The 22,330-nt window shown below is 35.8% G+C and overlaps 1 protein-coding gene across 2 annotated transcripts; it reads left to right on the top strand.

Moving 5' to 3' along the window:
• The first annotated feature begins 556 nt into the window (after positions 1-556).
• On the top strand, positions 557-18,632 carry LOC103718686 (ADP-ribosylation factor GTPase-activating protein AGD5-like). Of its 2 annotated transcripts, none has more exons than XM_008807611.6 (11): positions 557-806; positions 3,153-3,211; positions 4,048-4,138; positions 5,228-5,282; positions 5,384-5,474; positions 5,611-5,809; positions 13,997-14,210; positions 14,734-15,119; positions 15,502-15,756; positions 15,868-15,926; positions 18,086-18,632. In XM_008807611.6, the coding sequence occupies exons 1-11, from the start codon at positions 756-758 to the stop codon at positions 18,240-18,242; spliced, it is 1,617 nt and encodes a 538-aa protein (XP_008805833.3). In that variant the 5' UTR covers positions 557-755; the 3' UTR covers positions 18,243-18,632. The 2 variants fall into 2 exon arrangements, with proteins under 2 accessions (XP_008805833.3, XP_088559181.2); XM_088703055.2 differs by having other exon boundaries at positions 562-806; positions 18,419-18,632.
• Positions 18,633-22,330: the final 3,698 nt, after the last annotated feature.

Raw genomic sequence — 22,330 nt, 5'->3', positions numbered from 1 at the left:
TCATACACACCCAAGCACTTTCCAACTTACATTATTTTTCCCTAATATTTTATATGTTGACTAATGGCCAATATAATATATTCCACGATAAAGCATTTCGATGGCCGAAGGGATCCTAAAATTCTAAATCGTGCCTAAATAATAAAATTAAAATTGCACATATATGATATACATTTATTATACAATATATTAAGAAAATCAAGTGAGGCTTAATTCAAACACATGTATGTTCAATTTGATGCAGAAGTTAGAGTTCCTAGACCAAAATATAATCGACTGTTTTGATTGAAAGTACCAAACTCTAGAACTTTGCATGTGCTTCTCACGTGAACAGAAACATCAGCCCTGCTGGACTCTTATTACAAAGGTTTCTTCATCAAGAAGCATAGATATAAATAAATCGCCATTATTTGTATGGATTCTCATCAGATTCCGTATAGCCTGGATCTGAAATGCATCCATGCATCACACGTTTGTCCTTCTCACGTGTGAGGCTTGCAGGAAACCGATCCAGTGAAACAAACCCCATATAGTAATAATAATAAGAAGATGAAGAAAAGTAGTTTAAAAAGGGAAAATTAGTCCATTTGGTTCCTCTCCTTCTTGTTCTATCTCCTCGGGGACGAGAGAGCTAAAGAGACGATAAAGGGGAGAAGCCGTCGATTCTTCTTCCCCCCTTTTCCCATCTATTTGCAATCAACTCTCTCTCTCTCTGAATCCAGGGGGAAGCTCCGAGAATCGACGAGGGCATCAGAATGAATGAAAAGGCCTCCGTCTCCAAAGAACTCAATGAGAAACACCGAAAGGTCCGTTCTTGTCTCAGATTACCCCGTTTTTGTATGACTTTAACCGATAAATTCTATCTCTATGGTAAAAAGATGCGATCATTTTAGTGCCATTTCTTTGATTTGGTGAGTTAATGTGCCGGAAGGTGGAATTTTGTAGATCCGGGATTGGGGCGTGCTATTAATGATTTAATGTCTGAGTTTTTATCGGGTTCAAGATTTGGTGTTTTGGTGGTGGAGGAGTTCTGCCTCAATTTCTTCATTTGGTACACTGTACACAATGCGTCGAATATCGATCCTTGAAAAGTAACTAAATTATTAAAAAGATCGATCTTTGATCCGTTTGCAATGAGAATGAGGGATCTGATGGCTGTTTCCAGTTCTCGGCTCTACTCGTTTTATTTTATACGGTGAAAATTCTCGAACGTTCTTGCATACCGTTATTTGGGCATGATGCTGTCCGATTAATATCTTTTCTTTATCTTTTGTTTTGATAGACATAGCTTAAAAATTGAATGCGGGATTGGAGCAGGAGATTGAGTTATAGACCTATATACAATGATTCTTTTTTCGTTCCTTCTTTGTTCAGAATCTTAAAATTAGTTTAAATTGGATTTATGGCCACCATCGATCTTTGTTATCTTGGTTTGGATCGAGTTGACCCATAGTCATTGGAGAGAGGCATTCCCATGATCCAGACATTGGATATATCAAAAAATTATAAACTTTAATAATTCTTGGCCCTTTTTATTTAGTAGATTGCAGCAAAACCTTCTTCTTCATCCCTATTTACTTCATTACTTTTGTCCTATTTTCTTCCACTTTTGAATTAGAATCATTTTACAATTCTTGATCTTAGGATTTTACAATAAGGAGATTAGAAAATCACATTCGAAGGTTCAATTGGAATAAGCCTTCGTTGGAAGAAATGTTGCAGCATTCACATTTCCATCTGGACATTATTATCTTGGCAGTGGTAATACAATGTGCTTTCACCAATCATAGCAGCTAATATCTTCACCTTTACACTGTTGCTGGACTTGTATGATGTCATGTATCTTTTGTTCATTCCTTATTTTCATGCACTGATTGTGTAACAGTCTGGAAGCAAATCTGAGATGTGGTTTGCTGGATATTTCTGATATTTCTCCAATGTGTATAATGGATCTGAGATGTTGAAAATAATGATCCCGTATATTTAGGCCATGCTTTTGATAACAACCATGTTATCGTTTGAATGGTCACGAGGACTGCATTTCCATTCCTTACTACAGTCCAATAGACTTTTAGATCCTTTATCTTCAAATCTAATGTTTCAATTTAGCATCCATTAGTGTTCTTGTTCCATCAATTTGTCAGGAGTTTACATACTGGATATAACCTTGACTGCTCATCAGTGTCCAAATAGCTAATCATTGTACTGTATATTATCGACTCAAGCCAGTAAAATAAGTTGTTTCTAATTTTTCTTTTTCTGTAATTTTTTTCATTATTTGTCCCATGAAGATGACTGCTTTGATGGTTGACATTTCTCCAAAACTATATCAAACAAAGTGTACTGGCCTCAGAATTGCAATCAACATAGTGATGGTGTGATATCAGTGCTATTAAGGCGATGCTGAATTATTATGTGAGTGGAGCTTTTGCATAATAGTGGTTTCAATGGTAGCAGCGAAGATGACATTGATCTCTGGCGCCTTTGCACAAATACAAAAAGTCTGATAAAAAACTACATAGATTTTTTTCTTCACAATTCTTCTCTATTACAATAAAATTGTGATATATGCTGTGTGCACTTTTCAAGCCATGTAAGATGTGTCCTATAAGTCTCTTGTCTATGATTTTTTCGCATCTGAGTCGTTTCAGTTAGTTTCTGGCCTTAATGATTGAAGATTAAACATAAGTAAGGACCTACAGTTCTTCTGAATGTACTTGGTTTATACTTCTATTGAATTTAGGGTGTCCTTACTAGATTATGCAGGACATACATAGGTAGCAAACAATCTTTTGTTCACCACATTTTTTTGAACAAGCAATATTGTAAATCTTGGTGAGTCTGAAAGCTCCAAAGAATGTTCTTATAGTTGTCCTGGAGCCCCCCCACCTGGTGGTTAACTTCCTGTGGAGTCTTTGCAGGTGGATAAATTATAACCCTGACCTCCTCTGGCTTGGCAACTCTATATAATTATTTTGCCAAATCTATTGCTTCTTGTAAATACAAGTTCATGTTCATCCCTCAGTTCACTCCTTAATCATTGCTTGTGGATTATTTTTCTTAAAGTATAGAGACTCTGTTGTCTCGTTTACATTGAGGTGCCATCTGAGTTCCTGTTCCATATAAAGATGTTCTACTTTTTTTATTTGCAGATATTGGGGGGTCTTCTCAAATTGCCAGAGAACAAGGAATGTGCCGACTGCAAAGCTAGGTAAGTCTTGGATTGAGATATAACTAGATTTCATTGTTGCTTAGTTTTGCATCCAGACCTTTAAACAGGTATTTAGATATTGCTAGGAGCAAGGATCAGAGTACCATTCTGTACCAAATTAGACTGGCATTTGGCATGCCCCTCATACTGGTATGAAAGAAAGGACCGGCTATGTGTCAGTACCAACTACCATACCATGTGTTGTATGGTACAGTACGGTACCAAACTGGTGCCTGACCAGGACAGGCATCAGTGCTGAGATTTTAAGCCTCTGGTAGGAGATTTTAGTGTGCCGTTGTTCAAGTCCATATACTATTGCTTATGCAATCTTTCCAAAATAAAGGAAAATTAAAAAGGAAATCCTCATTATAAATAATTACTGCCTGAAGCCCTTCATTTTATGCTACATGCAATACATGCATGCTATTTGAGCATAGAAATGGTATAAATATTTTGCAACTCTTCCTATACTATCAAATTCTGGTTTCTGCAAGTTGACTATTTTCTGAAGATCAGAACTGTGAATTTTGCTTCTCTAATAGCAGTTCTTGAGACTAGGCCAAGATTACTGTGCCTTTTCCCAAATTGTCCTGAGAATTCATCAAATTTAATGATTCCAAATATAAAGAATTGACTACAATACCAATATGGTATACATGGGACTGCAGTAATTTTTGCCAATCAAGGCACAAAGCGAGATAAGGTGAAGCTTTCTTGCCTTATTAATTATCATTGGAATAAATAATAACTTAGATAGTTTTATGATAAGGTCATACCTGAGATAGTTCTATGATAAGACTTCTGTTTGAATCTAAGTTTGGCTCATCTTCTTGCAGAGGTCCACGATGGGCAAGTGTAAATCTGGGTATCTTTATCTGCATGCAGTGTTCTGGGATCCATAGAAGTTTGGGAGTGCACATTTCAAAGGTCATTAATAGCTCCTAACTACGTGCACTCTTCATTTTTTAATTACATTTCATTTTTTGGTAGACCAATTTCATTGGAAGATATAGAATCGTTGTTTCCAAGTTGAGTTTTTGTAAACAGAGGATTATAATCCATAGGCACTATTCATACACTCTTTGCTGTTATAACTTACAATCGTATTGACGAGCTCATCTTGTGGCCAATATGCACTGTGATCATGTTTATTTTATTCCCTTTTTCTGAATCTACTGGTCAATTTTTTATTTTTGCATGTTGTAAAAGGTCATGCTTATGATGTCATGTATGATATCCCGGTAGTAATATTCCAGCCAATATTGTTATCATTGGTTGGAAATAGAAACATATTACATACTTTTACATTAATGCCATTGAGATGAAGCTTAATTGACCAAGTGTTTTATCATTCTAGTTCCTAGTAAGTTATGATCTTTTTGTTGTTAGCTTTCAAACCTTCAGATATTATGCATCAGATGATAATTCCGACAGAACCAACTTCGGTTTTTATATTTTCTGCATGTGTCCGACCTTTGAGAAGTTATTGCTCTCTCTAATAAAAGGTTAAACTTCATTCTGTTTATTGAGATAATAGTTTTACCTTCTATTAACTATGACTGTGGAGATGATTAGGGTCAACTCCTCGCCTTTGTAATAATCTTCGTCATCTTGGTCATAATCAGGCTCAAGTATCTTTGTTAGGAGAATTTTTTATATTATCCTCCTGTTCTTTTCCCCTTTTTTATCATCTGTTTTCACTGGGATATTGTCTCTGTTGATCCATTAACAGATATAAACATGACGTGACTTTAGCACAAAATATGCTAGAAAGTTTCTTGAAAAATAACATGCCACTTAAACTTCAGCTAAGTTTGGATTTTTTTTACTCAACAAAGCCTTCCCACCATGGAATTGGCAACAATTGAGATATGTAGATCTAATTTGCAGGTCCATGATATGACCTGTCATTTTGCTTGACTTCTAGGGATAGCTGTGTTTTCTGGTTGGCTTATATTTTCATGACTTACCAGTTTATTTGCACTTCTAACTTCACCTGATTAAATTCTACTGCAGGTAAGGTCTGCAACACTAGACACATGGCTCCCGGAGCAGGTTGCGTTTATCCAAAGTAAATATCTTGAGTTTTTTCTTCATTTTGTATTTTTGTTACTTCAAAAGTCTCTATCATTTCATCGTCATCATTGTGTTGTGGATTCTGGTTGTGCACAGAAATGGGAAACGAAAAGGCAAATAGCTATTGGGAAGCAGAACTACCTCCAAATTACGACAGAGTTGGAATAGAGAACTTCATTCGTGCAAAGTATGGCTATTTTCATTATTTTTTGGATGTAGACATACTTCACATGTCTCTATGTGTGCCTTTTTCGTCAAATCTTTGTAAGATTTTTGTTACTATAAGCTCAATTTACTCTTACTAAAACAAATGGAGCTTCCAGATATGAAGAAAAAAGATGGGTACCAAGGGATAAAAAGTCAACATCAATTTCAGAGTTGGTGGAAGAAAATTCAGAGAAACCAGGTGATAGTGGTGGACATGGTTCTGCCAATAATGTGAATTCTTCTGAGAAGCGGACTACTATTCCACCACAAAATGCAAGGACAGATAATCTTGTGGTTCCTAAAATACCCAGCCCGGTAATCTTGATATATTATTTTTTTCAGTCCACAGATTTCTATAGATATATCTACTTCAATCTAAACTTGTATAATAATTGTCATGTGCATTGTTTGTTGACTATCCCATATGCCGTGAAATGTTGAAAATGCTTTTGAAAAAGGTTTTATGCAAGGCATGTTGAAGCGGCCCGTACCGGCCGGTTCAGCCCGTACCGAACCGGTACTGGCGCCGTCCGGTCCGATTCGGCCACAGAAACAATTCTAGCCCTGAAACCGACCAATACAAGGCCGAACCGGATGGAACTGGACCGGTTCCGTCCGATTTGGCCAGGACTCGGTGTGAACCGGCACCAAGTCCGGTTTTCACATTGCGCCGCATTGTGGCTTTTAAAGCTATTGTTCTATGGCATTTACGGTTTTCACAGTGCGCCGCGTTGTGGATTTTAAAGCTATTGTGCTGTGGCATTAAATGCCACAGCCGAGCGCGCTGGTGCTCGCCGCGTGCGCACGCTATGGCCGGTTCAAACGGGTCCAAATTGGTACTTACACCGACCGGTACCGGTTCGGCGATTTTTAGTTTTACGATTATTTAGGATGCCTTTGCCTGAACATTATAGAAACTTTATCTTTACTATTATTTTTTCAGTAATTAAGATTTTATTGATGTGAGAAAGGTTTGCAAATGATACTAGAAGTTGGTTTTTGGTACTCAGCACATTGTAAGATTCTGTGCTAAAATGTATGGCATCCATTGTTGTTGCCCCTGTGCTCACACTAGTGCTGGAGAATTATTACTGAAGTACTTGAGCATACTAAATACTTTCAGCTGGAAAAAGAACAACTTTGAAATTCTTGTTGACGTTAATAATGTCAACCTTAAGGTCACGGGCTTGAACCTGACTTAGCATTTAAAAAGAAGGATGTATAATGCAAACTTTATGTCAAGGATTTCCGAAAAGAGCATTTGGTTTGTATACAGCAATTATCACTTTGTTTTCTTATTACATTACTAGAATGTGCGACATGCACTACATGTAGTATGGAGAAAGATGACTCCTGAGTGGAGCATCATGAACCACTCAGGAATTTGCTTTTAATTATAGAATGGATTTGAAATATATGCTGGAAAATTTTTTGACATCATGGGTTTCTACCTTGTTATTGCATTCTAAAGAAGAATGGCTTGATTGGTCTAGAGACTTTTAGAGGGCACCATGGTGTTTTCAATGATTGTAGGGCCTTTTCGGCTGGATCCGTCAGGATAGGCTGGGATGGAACCGCAGGATGAAGGGAGAGGAAGTTGGAGAGAAGGAAGGGAGACCACAGGGGTGCCGTGGCCCGTTCCTGTGGGATAGGAAAAGACCTCGAAAGGTGTTTCTTTTTGTCCTGCAGGGAGCTGGCCCCAGGATCCCCATGCTTCTCCCTCTTCTGTTCACACGCTCCAGCTGGAAATTTCCAAAAAGGTCCATATTGTCATTTCAGTCCTATGCCCTTGTATCTGTACCCCGTGGATCAGATTAAGTGTACATATGGATGATTTTATTAATACCATTCAGTATTATTAAATATAGAATCAGGCTTCATGATTCTTTTGAACCATTCAGTGAGGTAATGACATTCATTCAGTGTCCAAGGTGATTGCTCCACCTCCTATGTGAACTTTATCTTGTTCTTAGTCGATAAATTTAGCAAGTGGTGGTGTTCGGCTTGTATCTCAAATTGACCCATTATGTGGAATAACCTAGAATTAGATTATTAGATTTGCTTATATCAATTTTTGCTTCAGGATCAATATGCTGGCAAACTTTTGTAAGATTCAGGATTATGACCTTAGGCCCAATATGATGAGGTCAAATGATTATTAACTGCTTCTGCAACATATGTTGATATAAAGAATCAACATGATATTTTTATTTTCAATTTGCAGTATGGTGCTTTAGTTCAGCAGCGTCATGTCAAAATGTAAGCCTTTCTTTGAAACAACTAGTTGCACTGCGTTTTCAAGTTGATTCTTTGTTGGCCAGCAGCACCAACTTTCAATTGAAACATTTATAGATAAACTACACAAAATCCACAGGCATTTGACAATACCATAGTATTCCTTTCCCTCTCCTTTTTGCCTGGAAAGCATCTCAGAATAACTTGCTGCCTTCACACGGCAAAAGGAGCTGTTGTGTTGTCAGTTCTCACTTCTCATTGCCTTTATACCTCAAATGCAAAGGGTTAATGATTTGATCCCATTGACTTGGATGGCATATTTACACTAACCATTCCATGCACAAATGGTTTTTTAAAAACTCATCAGCTGGAAATTTCTTTAAGGGCTTTTCTGGTTACTTCTGCAGAAATATCCTACAGGAATTGAGGGGAGAGAGGGGAAGGGAAGGATGAGAGAGGGGACGTAGGGGGAGAGAGGGGATGTAGGGGGAAGGGAAGGATGAGAGAAGGGACGTGGGGGGAAGGAAGGATGAGAGGGAGAGGGGAGAGAGGGGACATAGGAGGAAGGGAAGGATGAGAGAGAGAGGGTGGAGGATCAGCGACCATGAGGGGAGAGGATGTTGGAAATGCAAGAAGAAAAAAAAGATGCATGGAGGTCTTTTTTTCCCCCTCCTCATGATTTGGGCTGGGGGGATTGGGTTGATATGGACCATGCCCAAATGGGCTGCCCAATCCACTAAACCAGCAGGAAATCTAGCTCAGTCCTGCCAGATTACCCAAGCAGGCCCTAAGTAGCATGGTTTTCCTATGAGTTTATACAGTTTTTGATTGATGCAGATCATCATGTGAGGTTGATTGGCATATCATATTCTTATACAGGTTCAAATGAAGTTAACTGACAATTTTGAAGTAGTAACAAGAAAATATCACATTTAAGATCTAGGCAGTTTTATTATAAGTTGATAACGAGGTGGTCATAGTCAATCTACACCAAGTTTATGCGGTTCAAAACAGCCTTTATTTTCTATGTGGTTGTCTATAATCTTATGGAGGATTATCTTGTCCTTTGACTAAACGTGTGCATGACAAATGAGCAGATAAACTAATAATACTCTATTGTAATTGGTCCACTGATCCCCTTGTCACCCAGAAGTGGTTCGTTGGAGTTTCTATTTCATTTGTGTACCAGCATATGCTCGCACGTGATGCACATTGCGATTAAAAAAAAAGTTAAAAAATTTACATATATTAGTTACATAAAGTTTGCTATATATATTAGTTAACAATTTACGGTCATAAGATTTTTTTGTGAATATGTGTTTTTGAAATATTCTTAATGTTAAATTTCATTTTGTTAAAATAAATTGTAATATACATTGAATATACTAAAATTTAAGAAATGTACCATTTTGTACTTCTTTGATTCCTTAAGAAGGTTATGTTCCAATTGAATCCTTGCATGTAAATGCATATGGATATGGACATGATAAAATCTAGAGAGGGTTTAGAGACATCTTAAGATGAATGATAAAATGGTTGATTTGTTTCTTAGTATGTAGGATTTATGTTGAGAAGAAGCTTGATATGTATCATTTTTAATTCAATTAGAATAAAGTGAATGGAATATTATAAATAAGATTTCTTTCTTATGTGCCCATGAAATTGCCTTCATTGTGTACTTAAGCCCTAGAAAATTGATTTGCATGTATTCCCTTGACATTTGGGTTTTTTTGGCAACACCACCCATGTGGTTAAAGCATGTCCTGACCATGTCAAAAGATGGCCATTTACCTTGACATGTATTACCTTTTGCTATAATACCCCTCCATTGGACAATAGAAACTTTAGCGTTCTTTTTCTTTTTATAATAATTGCCTCCAGAAATGCCCCTCAAAACTTGAGGGCAGCTCTGTTATTCAACTTAATTGGTTATTGTGTAACCTATTTATAGTGCAGTTAGACTTATGAGGCATAGGGAACCACAGTAGCAGGGATAGTATTGCTGGAAAAAACTGAAATGCTGGAGGGTTGGGGGGTATGTATGCAAGTATCTATTTCTGGGGTAAATACACACAAAATTTTTTTTACAGGAGTATCTGTGCAACCTGATAAATAAATGGATTAAAACACTAAAAGTACCAGATTTTTTGCAACTTGGAGTTGTTGAAGTGTGTAAAAAAATCCACAATATAATGAACTAAGCGAAGCTTGGACTTTGCAGTTAAAATCAAAAAGAATTTTCTTAAAAAAATCAAAAGGAAATATGGCCTTCTAAAACAAGTTTTGAAAACCCATGGAACGAGGCGGTCCCAGTTTTTCCATGAACGGGACGCACTACCATCCCACCCTGACCCAACACTTTGGATAGAGGATGTCCCAAGACATATTGATCGGGGCATTGGGATAATGGCGGGATGGTCTTATCCTGACACTCGGGATGGGACCCCGTCCCAGTTTCTACGGGACGTCCCACCACGACTTGAGTCTTTGTTCTAAATTTCTTTTGGATATGTTGTGCACACCTTATATATACATTTTCTGTCTTCTGATATTTAGAGATGCCTACGAATTTTGTGCAAGGGCCATTTGCAATCACCAAATTATAAGTAGCGCAAAAAGGAGAAAATACGATGTAGAGAGATGGTGAAAAATGCATGGCACTTGGTGCATGGGCTGGGAGTTTTTGTGTATGCACGATAGAGAGAGAGAGAGAGAGAGGAGCCACCATTGAAGGGTTAAATTAGCTAAGATTTCCAAGTTTGATTGGAGATAGAGATGATGGGGGAGAAGTATAAGAAAGAATAACAAGATGAGCTATCCAACTTCGAGAATGCGCAACGGTCAGAAAGTCGGGCACTGTAAATATTTAAAAAAAATGAAACCAAATTAGGCAAGGAAAGTGGGATGTGGATTAAAGGTATTATTCAGGGGTCCATGCACAATTTTTCTATGTGCTCCCTTAGTCATTGGAATGGCAGCTAGTGCTTGAAAGAGCACATATCAATCACTTCTAATCATGGACAGCTTTGTAAGCATGTATCGGACAGCTTAAACCACAATGTGTAGGTGAGCTATTTATAAAAACTATGGAAGACTGATTCCACATATAATAAAGTGAGACATGAGATGGGTTAATTGAGATTGATACAAAAGGAAAGAAAAAATCATGACGTGTGAGAGGTAAGTGAATCAACAGAAACAGATTTTTGATGTGTCCAGTAACTTGCAATTGGCTGATTAATGTGATCATACATCAAACTTATTGTGATTAAATTAAGAAAATATATGTAAATCAACTTATTTATATGTTTCTATGGAAGCGTTGATTATTGAATTGGTAAGAGAGTCCTCTCAAATTTTGCTTCTCAAGCTAGATGAAAAACATAGGAACATAATTTTATGTTTTAAATACTATGTGTATAATCATGTGCATATAATGTATAAGCTCTGATCCATTGCATTTCTAGGGCCAATTCACCCTTTTCTTTTTGGGCTGAGTGAGATGAATTTTGAATTAAATAGGTCAGAACCAAATATTCGAGCAAATACTGTGGTTAATTCATTCATATTTTTTCGGTCATGTTTAGTTATGACTTATGACAGATCTGCAACTGACAGGGTTACAGTTTTTGGATCTCAGTTATCTATTCATACCAAACTATGATGTCATATTGAGTTGTGTCTAATCCATTTACAAACTTATTTAGCTGTACTGAACTTTTTTCTTTTCATGTGTTACAACTAATTTTGTGCATGTCATGGATTGTTTACAAGAGAGAAGGCAGAATTATTAAAAGATGGAGTAAACAGGAAGTACAATAATAGCATGATAACAGGCTTGAGAAAAAAGCAAAACACAAAACGAAACGAAATAAGTTAAAAAACAGAGTTTGAGGTGTTAATGTCAGGAACTAAAAATAAAATTAAAAATATAAGACAATACTTTTGATGCTATCCGTTTATATTTTTATGTAAATTATTAATATCATCCCTGCCTTTTGATTCACTTGTTTTCTTCTTTCTTTGGAAATAATAGGAAGTATGCATGAAGAGCATTTTCTTTTCCAAATTGTAAAGAAGGTCACGTAACAATTAAGGCATGAAAGGGAGAATAGTTGGATCGAAATGGGAAAAAATATAGTCTAGTATTATTCAGGATGGGACTTTTAAAATTGCGAAGAATGTATTTTCAGAGGGAAAAAAAACTCTGTGATAAGGCATGGTTTGTTAGGAAGCATGAGGGAGTGAACATGAGTTTTGTTAAAAAAAGAGGAAGGAGACGAACATGAGATTTTGCCTTTTTTCTATTAAGGAAAGAAATATTTGCAATAGAGATAGATTTGATTTCAATTTAAATTTTGGTTTCTTAGGAAAAAATGTATAGTTTGTTCTTTATTATGTTTGATTGGGTTAACAGGAAAGATGAGCTGGGTGCTTTATTGATTATGTATTTTCAGGAGGAGAGAGATATACTTAAAAAAAAAAAGTATTCTAGAAGATTACTATTTGTCATGTGACGAACTCCATGACATACATATGTAGCCTACGTAAAGGAAGATTAAAGATCCAACAGGAGGATTCTCCCCAATAGGATTGACAAATATACCTGCAGGTTCCAATGTGGGCTTCCCTCCTCTTGTTCTGTTATAATTGCTCACTGATTTGGATTCCACAAATCTCAAATATAATAAGTGTTCTAATTATAGATATAGAGACAACTTCATCTTTAAATTATCTGTTTCTATGTCCTTCCTCAATAATGTGGGTTTCACTCCATTATCTGAGCAATCTGATCTGCATGCTGCTCTTTTTTCTTTCCCAAGTCAGTCACCTTGACAGGATCAATAGAAGCAAAAGATGCAAACTTCATCAACCGTCCCAAATATCATGGAATCATGCATTCCTAATAATATATCCCTGTTTGATTTAATACAGAATGCCTGATAGATGATGCCTAGATGTAGATGACAGTTGATTCACTGCCATCATGCATCATTAAGTTTCTCAATTATGATAATGGCCAATACTAATCAATTAAGATTTCAGAATATTGCTATTGGGTGTTTAAATTGGGAGTAGGGAATTACGAAATTAGAGGGCAAAAACATTTTGGTAACCAGTTTGTGCTTACGTATTGGAATATTGTCTCTTCATTTCATATTTGAAACCATTTGTGGTGGGACCAGGAGAAGAGAAAGGATGACATAAGCACGCTAGGACATCTAGGCCTCTAGCATGAAACAACCAATAACGTATTTTTTTCTTATTCTCTTGGGTCTTTCATTTTTCTCCATATCTTTCAGGTACTCATTTGTTATTAGTGAATGAGGCAGAATCCCTTACCTCTCCTCTTTCTCTGGCGTTAAGAAAAAGAACACCACTGAGTCGTAAGGATTTTGGGGCATTTAATGCTTCCAATTATTTGCTATAGCTTAGAGGTGGATGCATGAGAACTTTTGATGGTCCCTCGTCGATTTGGTTAAAAAAAAAATCCTAACTTGCATTGGGGTCTAGGTCTCTAGGATATGGTGGAAACAAAAATTGATGAATAGAGTATTTCTAGAATACTCCTGAAACTCAAATTGTCTCTTTTTAATATTTTATTAGTATAAACATGAACATAACCATCCAGCCTTGTCCCAACTAGTTGGGGTTGGCTTTTTAGATCCTCATTCCCTGTGCATTCTTATTTAAGGATACCTCTAATGTTACAAGCTTAACAGGGGAGATCCTAACATTCATGAATATTAAACTTGGATCCATTTCATTATTTGACAAGTTTTCTACAAGAGGCTGTTAACCTGACGTGAATCCTCTTGCGTGGGGGACCAGCTTTGGCCGTGTTTGATATAGTGTAGATTTCTGAACTGTAAATGCTTTCCTTAATTGGTATTGCTTGGGGATTCTGGATTCAAAAGTGGCACGTGCACTCTTCTTTGTTTGGTCTATGTTATTAATGGTTGTTGGATGTCTTAACTTTTGCAATTGGATTTCTTTAATACTTTCTCCCTTTAAATGTAAATTTTATTGTGATCTGTTGAATAATATGGACATTATTATGTGAATTTATGATCATGAAACCTGATGCAGTTGATTTAGTTAGCAGAACTTTTTCTTTATTATGTGTTCTGCCTTTGTAGTTTCTATCATATGTATGAACTCTTATAAAAAGATTTGCTTTTCCCCGGCTTAAAATGGATTCCTGTTCTATTATATCAAAGAATGTTTGAAGATAATTACAACCTGTTATGGCTTCCTGTTAAATAGGTACCCCCTGAATCAAAAGCAGAACCAGTCACAATCCTGGTAAGTCCTCCACAGCCTTCAGAGACAGCTCCTGCTGTAGTCGATGCTCCACCTGCCCCACCACCAAAAGTTGATCAGACAGTTGATCTTTTCAACGTGCTTATGGTGGAGGACCCAAGTGAAAATGTGTCAGAATCATCTTCCACTGATGATAATGCATGGGCAAATTTCCAGTGTAAGCTATGCTGCATTCTTAGTCATGGGGACTGAGCTTTTTTTGCAGTTCATGTTTGTTTCCTGTGGTCAACTTTTCCTTCACTGAAATGCAGCTTCCATTTTTTCTATACTTGGGTTTTTCTTGTGATCATCAATCTCTTTCTTCTAACCATCTTAGATGATTCACATTTAGGTAGAACTGAAACTGGTATATTAATCTCTATAAGATGTAAATGCCTTGAAGTCCAGGCATGCTTCTGTACTCCAAAACCTTCATGCAAGTTAATAAGTTATATATATATATATATATATATATATATATATATATATATATATATATATATATTAAACCTTCATGCAGGTAATGCTCCTCTCCATATACTGCACATGCTTCTCTTGATAATAAATTTGATGAGGCTCATGCACCTAAGAGATCAGAGAAATAATAACTGTTGTCCCTTCTGCTGCACATGTATCTCATCTGATGAATTCTAGTTGTAAATGATGCAGTCAAATAATTTGTTAATTCTTGAATCTTGCAGCTGCAGAAGCAACCAGTGCCACAGAGAAAGACAAAACCATGAAACCTGTTGAAAGCAAGAGCCAATCTGCATCAGGAATCGAAGACCTATTTAAAGTCTCGCCAACAGCTACACTGCCTTCAGATCCAGGGAAAAACAGCACCATGAAACCTGTTGAACGCAAGAGTCAATCTGCATCAGGAATTGAGGACCTATTTAAAGATTCACCATCAGTTACACTGCCTTTGGCTTCAGAGAAAAACAGCACTATAAAACCTGTTGGAAAGAGTCAATCTGCAACAGGGATTGATGACCTATTTAAAGATCCAGCATCAATGGCACCGCCTTCAGCTCCAGAGAAATCTCAGGCAAATGTGAAAAATGACATCATGAGCCTCTTTGATAAGGTCAGTCATGAAGGAAATGGCATGCTTTAGCAATATTTTGAAATAAGTAGAGAGTTATTTGCACTTTTGCAGTATTTTCATAACTTCGGTTATCAAATTAATTTAAATGAGAATATATGAGTAATTTTTTAGTTCTTTTCCCATTTAAACCAAAAACTTGTTGATAGCTCTAACCTTTGTAATTGGGAGATTTGTAATTTTGTCATGCTGCATGGAAATACCCTTTTTAAGCTTATGAGATATTACCTTTTATAGATGAGCTGAAGGTCACAATTAAACTACTTCCTATGCATTTTCTTTATTATTATGTGAAATTTTAATTGGGTTTGATTGATGAGAAAAAGGTTTAATTGCTTCATCTTTTTGTGTTGATGTATTGCAGTCCAATATGGTGTCATCATATGCCGTTCGTCAACAGCAGCTTGCTTTCCTCTCCCAACAGCAGGCTCTTCTCATGGCTGCAGCTAAATCTGGCAGTGCACCTCCAATATTTCCTGGCAAAACTCATCAGCCAGGAGGTATTGATTCACATGAACCTAATGGAAATTTCATAACCCAAACTTGGCCAAATCTTGCTTATCAAATTCCTGGAATGTCATCTGTAGCTGGACAACAGAACACTGACATTCTCAGTCAGGTATTACACTTAAATACGCACCTGAAAAAGAAGATGCTCCAAATACACCATTGCTTACTCAGGATGTTGCAAATTTGCGATTCTGACTTGTTTCTTTCTTTCTGATGGCAGATTGGAAACATCGGTCAGGCACATCCATCTGGCAATTTTGGTCCTCTTCCTACATCTAGGTAGGCATTCGCCTAGCATTTCTATTTTTAATCTTTGTGTTCATGCCACACCCTTTTTTATTGCTGGATTTTGGTGTTCTACTGATACTCAGGCTAATTTAAACTTTATTGTTGCCAATCACTATTACTTGTATAATTCAGGTTTTTTTTTGAGTCAAGCATAACTTGTAGGCTATAAAAGTTTAGGGTTTGAATATGGATTTATAATTTCTTTAATAAAATAGTCCAACGTTAAACTTGCCCCTTCCTGAATATCGTCCAACTTTTCTTCTCTTCTGGTGAAGCCTGTCATAAGTTTTCTGAATGCACCTGCCACAGTTATGGTGCATCCTGATCTAATTTGGCATGGTAATTCCTAGTAGACTGTTGTAAGTTTGTTTGGCTGGAGGACCTGACACAAAATTGGTGCAGTCTAGTGAAGGGGTAAATTTAAAAGTGACGAGCTGAAAAAAAAGCTAAGAATAGTGAGAAGGAAATAAGAGTAAAATGGAATTCACTAAGCTGGGAAAATTGTGAGGCACCATGCAAAGTAAAAAAAGGAAGAAAATCAATTTATAATTCTTCATACACATCCTTTTGTACTTATGCAAGCCAAGCGAATGTTTAAGTCCTAGGAAACATTGGATGTATTAAAAACCCTTAAAATCCAAAACTGAGGTCTCTTTAATGCAAAATCTTGGGATTTCCAAACAGGATTTGTGTTCCTAATCAATTTGCATACTTTGTGCTAATTTTTGAGTCCATATCAATTAAACCAAAATTAATTGGGTGCCAGCAAGTTGTGAGGACTAAAACCAATTTACCCTCAGGCAGCCTCATGCCTAGAACAGCTAATGAATTTTCATGTTATGCCTCTAAGAAGAAAATATAACTAAGGGCCTGTTTGGCATCCTTTTATTTCTTTTTTTATTTTTAAAAATAGAATTTCAGAAATCGAGGCAATAAATATTTTTGGTACTATTATTTTTATTTTTTAAAATTTATTTTCATTATTTCTCGAAAAAGTAAAAGAAAGAAATCTTACCTCACCATTTTCAAAAATAAGAAACTTATGCCTTTTAGCACCACCATTAACTCTACATCCATTGTCACCGGCATTGTTGCCACTATTGTTGTCATTGTCTCCACCATTACCATTGTCACTACTACTACCATCATTATTTCCACCATCACCATCACTACTGCCACCATCATTATTGTCTCCATCACCTCTGCTGCACCGCCTTTGCCACGATGGCCTTTGCCGCTACCTATAAAGGTCAGCGAAATCGGTACCGGGCATCATACCATTCTCCGGTGGCATGAATTGGTACGGGCCGTGCCGAGCTTGTACCGATGGAGGAGACAACACAGACTATGGGAGAGAGAAAAAGAGAAAGAGATGGGGGAGAGAGAGGGAGGGAGGCCAGCGGATGGTGGCGGAGGTCGGTAGAGGCCATAGCTGCGGCCAGACCCCTATTTTATTCGAAGCGGCAGTGGCCTCCACCGGCCTCGCTTCCCGCGGCCTCCGGGCGCCTCCCGCCCTCTCCCTCTCTCTTCCTTCTCCGCTCGCTCTCTTTCCTTCTCCTTCTTCGGCTCCGACAACGGATTTTGTTTTCGTTGCCGGAACCGTATCAGCAAGCCATCGATACGGCTCGAGATGGCCGGAACCATTCGGTTCGAAACGGTTCCGCCGACCTTAACTTGTACCATTCTACCACTACCATCATTGTCGCTGCCACATTATTGGTGCCCCCACCACTAACCTGGTGTTGCGTTGCATTGCTAGTACCACCACTGTCACTACCTCCACTATCTCCACCTTCAATACCGCCATCTTGGCCTTCATCATCTTATTTATATTTTAAAAAAATAATTGATCATATCAAATATATTTATAGTTTAATAATTTAAAAATAAAATTGAAATATAATTTCTGTTTTTATTTAAAAAAAATGAAAGTGATGCCAAAAAGGCATCTAAGGTAATTGGGGATCTCCAAAAGTGCTGGTATATAGAAATTCTTGAAAATTGAAGTGTCTAGAGAGCACTATCAAAGTCAATTTTATTCTTCCGTACCATTTATATATGTTCTGCGTAAATATTAAAATTATTGCCAAAAGATGCTCTTAAGAGCAGCTAGCATGAGATTATATGTGTCTAAAAATATTATCTTGCAGGATGCATGCTACTGGATCAGCTGCACCTGTTAATGGAGCAACCACAGGTGGAGCTGGCAGAAACACTGCATCCTCGTCCCCTTCTACTACTCCCAACCAATCACTAAGTGATTACGATTTCTCATCTTTAACTCAAGGGATGTTCTCAAAACACTAAACGGAGAAAGGCACATGGCACAACAGATTATGGCGGTCTTCCATGTTAGCATTACGATCTACAGGGAAAGAAAAAAAAAACATATAAATACATAGCAGTGGCGGTTCTCCTGCATAGAGTTGTAAGTTGCATTTTAGGCATTGTATACTTATTTGATGTCTTCATTTGTATGAAAGGGTGTCCGGGATCAATAAAGATGGGCCAGTGGTTGCTGAAGTCTCTATAGTAATTGCAATGGCTGGGAGTATACTTGATGTAAAGTATGAAATTTTACTCTGACATTTTCTACAACTCAGATGAACATAACTGCACATATTGCTGCAGTCTTTGGAGTTCCATTGTATACCCGTAACTTCATAATTTTTTCCAAGAATGAACCATTTTATTATAGAGGGTAAGTGTCGGATTGATACCTTTTGTTTCATTTTATTTTATTGAGAAATATATGGGGATTGCACCCTTAGGGTTCAAATTCTTGAACACTTCCTAATGGAAAGGGATGCCGACCAGCTGAGCTAAGGCTGGTTGGGAAAATTTAACTGCTTCCTCAGTCCTAATCTTACATGAAAGTTTATCTTTGTAACTGACATTACTAATCTACATTAGCTATGCTAAAATCCTCACACAGTGCAAGAGCTAGTAAGAGGAGGGTATGCTTTGGAAGGCAGTGGAGTTTATCTAAAATTGAAAGAGAACAGTTGGAGGATGATTTGAGTTCACCATCACCAAGAAGATCACGCAAGGAGCAGTGGAGGATAAATAGGAAAACAGTCAATAAACAAGTGGTGAGAATACTTGAATGTGTTGCATTTGCTTTTATTGTTACTGAGAAAGCAATGCAGGTCTCCAAGGAAGTGTCCAAATATTAACATAAGAAGGTGCTGAAGTTCCTAATCAAGCCTAAATATCTTCTGATAGTTCTTGTTCGGATGTTGCAAGATCTTATTGGTCTGATAAGATCAAGATTTTGTGATGGGATCTTGTTTTAAATATACAGGAGGTATAGATAGATAAAGAAAGCTAAGTGATAGCAACAAAAGGATTAGGAAAGCCAAGCGGTCACTTATCCCTATTTTATAGCAATAATATCTATACATCACCTAGGAGGAATTTCTTATCTCAAAAGAATGGGGTAAAGTTGCAGGTTCTCATGTTCACAAAATAATCTCTCAGAGAGGAGATTGGTGCAACTTGCAGGATTTGTTGCCAAACAGGTCCTTTGGTCAATTATGGAGTCGCCATTGCACAGTCTTGCACGATCAATTTAGTGATTGGTTGTGCAGAATTGACACGCATTTTCTCAGATCCTAAAATACATCATAATATTTTGTTTGACTCCATTTCTAGTCTCTCTTCATGCTAGGGAACAGTTCTCTCTCCTTTTCCTGCCAGCCAGTGATCTCCTTGTCATCCACCTTCGTTGGTGATGATCTCATGTTGCCTGCCTTCTAATTCCTGCAAGGAAGATCCGCATTCTTTTCCAATCTATTATAAAATCCTCTATAAGATATATTGCCACCTCTTTCCAACATGATTCATCTACACGTTTTCCAAAGAAGACGAATCCTATGAGAGCATCTAAATAGACATTCTCGAATCCAAAAAGCCCGTTTGTGTTAGCACCGTATGTGGTAACCAATGGCGATATCATTTGTTGCTGCCCGATGCTTCTCGGGTTTGTTTGGTTGGAGGTAATTTGACATGAGAAAATAAATTTCATATCATATTACTATATTTAGTATGAAAAGTAAATGAGAAAGATGGTAAAATAAATGACGGATCCCATATCTATTTTAATGAGAGAGAAGGTAAAACCAATATAACCATGAGAGTGATATTTTTTTTTTCAAGCTGGATTATCGAGTGAAGATAATCTGAAATTATTATTTCTCGAAGAAAATACCCTCACTTATATTATATTAATATTATATTAATTATACTAATATATTATAAATATGTTAGTCATTAATATATTAATCAAAATACTAAATTCATTAAATATATTAATTATATATTATTATTAATAATTTAATATAATTAATATATGAATATATTTATTAATAAATAATTAATAAAAATTTATTAATTATTAATAAATATTACATGAGATTTATTAAGAAGTAATACATTTATTAATATATCAAAAATAAATTAAAATTTATTTATAATAAGGGATATATTTTATAATATATAATTAATTTTTAAAAATATTTATTAACTCAAACAAATATATTTCAATATTTGAAATGGCCCATATTGATAACCTTCGTATAAGCAGGCTATAAATAGCCAACAAAGAGACCAAACAAAAAGATTGTCATTACTTGAATCATTTATTCAAGAGTATTGTTGGAAATTTTGCAATATTCCTATATAAGATTACCTCCAACCAAACATCATAACTTTTTTTGTATTATTTTTTGGAGTATTTTTTCACTAACTGAACGTGGTAAAATTTATCTTCCTTTGATATCATTTTTCTAGATAAATAATTTTCAGAAATCATTAGATTACGCTATAACTTGATATATAAAAACTAATATTACCTTATTAACATGCATGTACTAGAAAGAAATTTTAGACCCTGACTATTAAACTTGCTTCCAAATTGAAATATGACCTAATATTATACATTTTATCTTGTATAAGAAAAAAAATTCTTGTATTTGGTTTGACAAGAATTCAAGAACTCTAATACTTGCACTTGCTATTGTAGCCAATCAGATGTTATCAAAGATCTTCATTTTAAGGGAGATGTTAGTTTGGTGCATGTTGTGCTCTCTAGGATGAGATATATGGAAAAATTTGGAAACTACAAAGAAGAAAAGATATTGAAGGAAGAATTAAAATAGTAAAGTACTTTGATCGAAATATAAAATTGTAAGTTATTAGATTGCATTCTTGAAAAATGATAGGTGGAAGACCTATTCATTTCTTCATAAAAAACCTTTTTTTCTTAAAAGGAAAAAAAGACTAGAATACGAGAAGACTCTTTCATGAACCATAAAACTAAACCGTTATGTAGGAAAAGATTTAGAAAAGTAATCTTTATGGCCATCCTCTTTAGACTTGCCAATCTCTTTCACCATCTACATTGAAAAGAATTTCTATTTAGTGGCCACACGTTAGCATTTTAAGGGAGCAGAATCTTGCAAAGTTGCGGTGTCTAGTTACCATTTGGCATTCTGAAATATTTTGACAGGACATAAAATCCAAAATTTAGAAAAATTGAAAATTTAAAAATAAATAAACAAATATCATAAAATGTATCTAATAAAATGATAATATAAGATTGTTCAAATATTTATATATTTATCCTCATAAAAACAAGTTCATGAAGTATGAAGATTGGTAAAATCAACATCATCATTGTGAACATATAGCATCATTAATTTATAGTGCACAAATATTTTTGAATTGGTCATAAAAAAATCGTGAATAAATAGTAACATCCATGAATAAATTATAAATAAGTTAATAAATATTGTTAAAATAATGGTCAAAAAGTAATTTGGAGAATCTTAAAGTTTTAGTTCTTTACAAATATTTTTGTCAAATAGGGGCGCACATGAGATTTGAGCTAAGCGACCTTCTAGGGTTGGTTTGGTTCACGTTCCTAATACAATCATGCAAATTCTAGTTCCCATATTCATAAATCTGATTGTATCTGCTTAGATTTGGGCTAAAGGGTCCTATCCAGATCTGAACCAGTCCAATCTAAATATATGCATATATAATTTGAATAAATAAATTAATTATGCTATATAATATATGATTGATTTCATAGATTTTTCACTCACGATTTTGATTAAATATTGCTTCTTTGTAACATATTATATTCTAGAATTATAAACATTTCAATTATATCATTGTAAGATATCTTTTGAATTATATATATATAATTTTTACTAGAGCTTTTTGTACATATACTCTTATAAACATATGAAAGCACACGTATATGTTCATAAATTTACTATTTATGTGTATATACTTATAAATTATTCTTTTTGTAGGTATATCCTTATAACAATCCAAAACATATGCATACCTTTTGCATATTTGCTACTTGCATGTATGCTTTTATAAAA

This window comes from Phoenix dactylifera, chromosome 8, assembly GCF_051530095.1.
Source record: "Phoenix dactylifera cultivar Ajwa chromosome 8, Ajwa_hap1_PhDact_Kaust_v1.1, whole genome shotgun sequence".
In the NCBI taxonomy this organism is placed as follows: Eukaryota; Viridiplantae; Streptophyta; class Magnoliopsida; order Arecales; family Arecaceae; genus Phoenix; species Phoenix dactylifera.
Note: the sequence above shows the minus strand (reverse complement) of the source record. Positions and strands in the feature narration are given on the sequence as shown.

Excerpts from the sequence above, each read along its gene's own strand:
- LOC103718686 (XM_008807611.6), top strand. The coding sequence starts at position 756 with ATGAATGAAAAGGCCTCCGTCTCCAAAGAACTCAATGAGAAACACCGA. Across the intron at positions 807-3,152 it reads TCAATGAGAAACACCGAAAG|ATATTGGGGGGTCTTCTCAA; the intron begins GTCCGTTCTTGT and ends TTTTATTTGCAG. Across the intron at positions 5,475-5,610 it reads GAGAACTTCATTCGTGCAAA|ATATGAAGAAAAAAGATGGG; the intron begins GTATGGCTATTT and ends TGGAGCTTCCAG.